The sequence below is a fragment of the Triticum aestivum genome, chromosome 7D (genome assembly GCF_018294505.1).
Source record: "Triticum aestivum cultivar Chinese Spring chromosome 7D, IWGSC CS RefSeq v2.1, whole genome shotgun sequence".
NCBI classification, from domain to species: domain Eukaryota; kingdom Viridiplantae; phylum Streptophyta; class Magnoliopsida; order Poales; family Poaceae; genus Triticum; species Triticum aestivum.
In genome coordinates, this window is record NC_057814.1 from 55,380,603 (window position 1) to 55,386,603 (window position 6,001).

Below are 6,001 nucleotides of genomic sequence, written 5' to 3' on the forward strand. Positions count from 1 at the left end.
CATCTCAACAGACGAACTTGAGGAGGATCAAAGCCCGGAAGATTGACTCGAAAAAGCTGCGTCGCCCTCCGTCCAAATGTAGCCCTGCAAGAACAAAAACCCTATCTATCTAATAGCGGAAGTCGAGACACTAGGATTCTTCTTCCCGCCACCAGCCGCCGGAGTGGCAGGCAAAGGAGAGGCGAATCCACGGGTTCACTCCATAAAAACAGCTTGTTGTCGCTGTGGCAAAGTTCGCATAGGCCTGCTGCTGGATGGAGCTAGCAGTCGTCCTTACATCTACATGGAACAACACCAACGGTTGCATTGAGTTGATCGGCCCAGGTGTTGACTCACAGCTACATACATCAGAAATTCCGGTTGCATTGAGTTGATCGGCCGGCCCAGGTGTTGACTCACAACTACACACATCAGAAATTCAGGATGGCGCGTGATTACTCATTGCTAGCTGGAGTAGTACGTATCTGTACCATCAACCATATCGAAAAGAGACGTTCGATCAAACGACAACCGATGGGCGTTGCAACTCCTTAAAACAACGTTCTGACAAAGACCTACGTAAATGAGAGCGTTACCGCCGGAGATGCCTTTCGCCAAATACACCACCAACGACGAGTCCATTCAAAATTCGATGGTCGGAGTTGGGGCCTTGCATGGCTGCTCCGACGGCTATAAAATCCCTGGATCCGCACCTCTGCACAGCACAAACCTAGCTCACTCTCTCATTGGCATCAGGTGTAGAGCCAGCCAGCAGTACCATATATGGGCCAAGCCATGCCCATTGCTGTGTTGGTCCTCGCAATGACCATCGTAGTACTCAATACCACACACCTGCTCAGCTTGTCACCCATCCACCTCCTCCTTGTCGGCGTTCTTCCCGCCGTCGTGGCCGCGGCGTACCTCATGAACCGCCCCCGTACCGTGTACCTCGTCGATTACGCCTGCTTCCTCCCAAGTCCTAGCTGGCGTTTCCCCATCTCCACCTTCGTGGAGCACGTCCAGCTGATGCCCTTCTTTGACGACCCCAGCGTCCGCTTCATGGCGCGCACGCTCGACCGCAGCGGCATCGGCAACGAGACCAGCCTGCCCCCCGCGCAGCACCACATTCCACCGCGCATCAGTCTCAACGACTGCCGCGCCGAGGCGGAGCAGGTCATCTTCTCCGCGATCGACGACCTGTTCGCCAAGACGGGCATCGCCCCGGACACTGTCCAGGTGGTCGTCGTCAACTGCAGCGTGTTCGCCCCGGAGCCGTCCCTCGCGGACACGATCGTGCGCAGGTACGGGCTCCGCAGCGACGTCCGCAGCGTGAACCTGTCCGGGATGGGGTGCAGCGCGGGCGTGATCTCGGCCGGGCTGGCGGCCGGGCTGCTGCGGGCAATGCCCCGCGGCCGCGGCGGGCGCGCCCTGGTGGTGTCCACGGAGACCATCACGCCCAACTTCTACGTGGGCAAAGAGCGCGCCATGCAGCTCTCCAACGTGCTGTTCCGTGTGGGCGGTGCCGCGGCGCTGCTGTCGACGGCGGCCGAGGACAAGGCCAGGGCGCGGTTCCGGCTGGCGCACCTCGTGCGGACCACCACCGCCGGCGCGGACGAGGGCGCCTCCTACGGGTGCATCTTCCAGGAGGAGGACGGCGAGGGCAACGCCGGCGTCAATTTATCCAAGGAGCTCCTGTCCGTCGCCGGCAACGCCCTGAAGGCCAACATCACGGAACTGGGCCCGCTGGTGCTCACGCTCTCGGAGCAGCTGCGCTTCCTGTGGTCTCTCGTCGCCCCGCGCAACCTGCGGAAGGTCAAGGGCAGGTGGAGGTGGGTGGTGAGGCCGCGCGTGCCTGACTTCCTCACGGCGGTGGACCACTTCTGCATCCACTCCGGCGGGCGCGCGGTGATCGACAAGGTGCAACGGAGCCTCGGGCTGTCGGACGTGCACGTGGAGCCGTCGCGCATGGCGCTCCACCGGTTCGGGAACACGTCCAGCAGTTCAGTGTGGTACGAGCTGGCGTACGTGGAGGCCAAGGGCAGGATGCGCGAGGGCCACCGGGTTTGGATGATCGCGTTTGGGTCCGGGTTCAAGTGCAACAGCGCCGTGTGGGAGTGCATCCGCCCCGCGGACCACCCGGACAAGGCGTGGGCCGGGTGCATACATCGCTACCCGGTCAGCAAATATCCACAGACACGGACATGAGAGCCGGCCATATCAAACCCTGTGCCCCTGTGCATCAAACATTCGCCTATGTTTTCATTTTCCTATGTCCGCAACAATCAAAACAAGTATAGATATATAGCATAATTAATTCTTTGAGTAGAGCAAACACTACTGGAAAAATCGTCGCTATTGAGTTCTTTGGTATTTGCCGAGTACCAGAACACGGGATCAGGGCAAAAGTTTTATAAGTCGAGTTCGGCTCTCTGCAAAGTACATGACACGGCGCACGGTAGACGTTATGGAGCCCCCGGCTGGACGTGCTCGGCAAATATGAAAGAACTCGGCTTATGTTGAGTATGCCGATAGCTTCGTCAAAGGCCCCCGGCAAAGAGGTGTCATGTGGCACGGCCATTTGCAGCTGACAGCCCCATGACTGCATAACGTTTGCCGAGAGCTCGATATAAGGTACTCGGCAAACTATGAATAACATAGTCTAGACGGGATGTTTTCAAATAAAATAGTTTAAACTTGAATTCAACTTGCACATATGTTTTAACTCTCCCTTTTAATCACCCACAGATGCACAATCAGATTATTCTAAAGCTAGTCACACTACTGCAGATTTGGGCCTAAGACGACACATGTATTGCACACCATTCGACCAAACTGTGTGTGATGCATGCATCGCAAATGGTAATAAAATATACTCATGTGCCAGTAAATAAAACATGTGCAATGGCCCATCCATCAGGAAGAATGTTTGTATTCAGACCTTCCGTGATACCCAGCACACAGCAAGGTGTGGTTTTGCGTGTGCGATATGTAGTCGTAACGCGCACAGGTGAAATATTCGACCCGTGTTTGTTGAATGACAAACGCTTTATAAAAAAGATTTTTTTTACGATGGCTAGCAACATCACACATGATGCTTGATGTGAGTACTCGTGTGTGATTATTTGAAAGTTATACACTCGGTTTGGTAGGGCACCTTGGGTGTGATAACACGTTACACTACATACGGTCATGTGGTCGGAATTATGTGCTCTAACGGGCAGACGATGTAACTAAAGGAATCATGCGATACTGACAATGAGCGTGCACGGTTGATAGAACAAGGCGTGTGCTAGCTCGTACGTAGATACCGTCCCTAGTCCAACCATTAATGGAATGCACCATCCCGTATCAGCACAGACGCCCCAATCCAAAAATTAATGGCGTTATAGGCAATGTCCCTCAAACCGTGCCACCTCTTCCCCCATCGGTTTCCTACCAGCAGTGAGTGGATAGCGATAAGCCCTAGCGGCATCGCACCGTAGCGACACTGCTCAGGCCCATACCCATCTACCAATTTCCTAGCATGCCAGGCCACCGAATCGCCCCCAAAGTTCTCGACGGTGAGAACGTGCCGGAGCGCCATCATCGTTTTGCTAGTCCCCTCGGCTTGCTAGTGCAAGCGTCACAGGTCATCAATAATATCGTTGTGGCAGCCGGTTGGCGCTCAATGTCATGATAGACCTTTGAAGCAGATTTGGCTAGCCACCACGCCAGAGTGCCACAGCGGCAACATTTTCGCCTCCCACCCCTCGGGCCGTTGGTGCCAATTGGAAGCCTGATGCCCAGCCAGGAATGGGCAGCAGGCCTCTGCGCCGCACTTGCACAACATCCTTTCGGCCACGACAATAGTGCCGACGGTCTGGTCGCCAGGCTCGAGCGCGACCTTGGTGGAGGAGATGACGTCCCCGGTGAAGTAGAGCTATAGCGCCATCAATTGTTTGAGTTGCAGCTCTGATGAAATGGGTTATGAGTGGGTCGACATTGAAATAGAGTTATATTGCGTGAATGTCACGTGCTTGCTTGCACGCTGATTGCTTGTATCTGCGTTGGTAATTCCCCTAAGAGGAGAGGATGATGCAGCACATCAATGATAAGTATTTCCCTCAGTTATGAAACCAAGGTTTTCAATCCAGTAGGAGGACCAAGCAACACTATGTAAACATCATCTGCACACAAACCATAGAATTTGCAACCCAACGCGTAAGAGGGGTTGCCAATCCCTCATCGGTATTAAAATAGATTAAATTGTACTATGAGATTGGATAAATAGATCTAACAAAAACACAAAATAAAGTAAGTAAAGAAAAAGTACAGCAAGGTATTTTTGGGTTTTTGGAATAATAGATCTGAAAACAATATGATAGAAAATAGACCCGGGGGCCGTAGATTTCACTAGAGGCTTCTCTCGAGAAAATAGCATATGGTGGGTAAACAAATTACTGTTGGACAATTGATAGTAGAGCAAATATTTATGAAGATATCCAAGGCAATAATCATGTATCTAGGTGTCGGTGTCAAAACCGGCTGATCTCGTGTAGGGGGTCCCAAACTGTGCGTCTGAGGATCGAAGGTAACATGAGACAGGGGGCACGATGTTTACCCAGGTTCGGGCCCTCTTAATGGAGATAATATCCTACTTCCTGCTTGATTGACTTTGACGAGTATAGGGGTTACAAGAGTTGATCTACCTCGAGATCGTAATGGCTAAACCCTAGATGTCTAGCCTATATGATTTGTGATAGCCTCTACGGACTAAACCCTCTGGTTTATATAGACACCGGAGGGGCCTAGGGTTGTACAGAGTCGGTTTACAGAGAAAGGAAACTGCACATCCGGACGCCAAGGCCATCCACGCAAAGGAGAGTCCCATCTGGACACGGGGGTAGGCCTTCTATCTTGTATCTTCACGGCCAGTTAGTCCGGCCCATGTCACATAGCCCGGATGCCCGAGGACCCCATAATCCAGGAGTCCCTCAGTAGCCCCTGAACCAGGCTTCAATGACGATGTGTCCGGCGTGCAGATTGCCTTCGGCATTGCAAGGCGGGTTCCTCCTCCGAATACTCCAAAGCAGTCTTATGAACACGAGAACTGTATCCGGCTCTGTATAACAGTTACAACCCTCAACTACAAGGGCACAATACTTAATCAAAATAAGGCATGTCCACTGATAGTTTTTTCGGCGAAACGTTACGTCTGGCCTCTTTATTATTTTGAACCGTTTTACTGGCCTCCCGCTTCGCGTTTCGAGACGCAGCCTAGTGACACGTCTTGTCAAAGCAGAGATCGTGCCCCTTTATTGCGGTATTCTCATCGATGCGGGCTTGGGTAATCCAACCGTGCCATTCGCATGACCCCTTGGGAATAGGCGAGTTTAAAGGCTTGAGGGGGGGGGGGGTTGATATTCACGGCCTATATAAACGGATAAAGATCCCTTCTTTTTGCCCCATGCCTTCTTCCTTCCTCAGCCTTTCCATCCTCGAGCTCCAGCGCCCGTCCGATCTCCCCCACCGCCACCAATCTTTCCAGCCATGTCTAGATCCGGCTCTCAAGGCAAGTGGGTGGCCTCCTCCGTGATGGAGACGGACGTTAAGGGGCTCCAAGAAGCGGGGTACCTGAGTGCGGACGTCGCGCACAGGATCCCTGCCAAGAAGCAGGTCATCCCCACCCCGGAGCCTGGTGAAAGGGTGGTTTTTATCCCCCACTTCCTCCGCGGACTAGGGTTTCCCCTCCATCCCTTTGTCCGCGGTCTCATGTTCTATTACGGGCTAGATTTCCATGATCTAGCCCTGAATTCCTTTCTCCACATCTCGGCATTCATCGTTGTGTGCGAGGCGCTGCTCCGCATCCCCCCACTTCGGCCTATGGCTCAAAGTCTTCAATGTGAAGCCGAAGGTGGTCGACGGGCAGCACGCAGACCGCGGCGGCGCCATGGTGAGCAAGCTCCCCAACGTCACCTGGCCCAACGTCACATGGCAGCAGGAGTGGTTCTATACCACCGAACCTCGCGGCGCCAACCTGGCG

General features: G+C 53.6%; 1 protein-coding gene across 1 annotated transcript; it reads left to right on the plus strand.

The window, feature by feature from the left end:
- Nucleotides 1-610: 610 nt before the first annotated feature.
- On the plus strand, nt 611-2,289 carry LOC123167711 (3-ketoacyl-CoA synthase 5-like). The gene has a single exon (XM_044585568.1). The coding sequence runs from the start codon at nt 763-765 to the stop codon at nt 2,182-2,184; it is 1,422 nt and encodes a 473-aa protein (XP_044441503.1). The 5' UTR covers nt 611-762; the 3' UTR covers nt 2,185-2,289.
- Nucleotides 2,290-6,001: the final 3,712 nt, after the last annotated feature.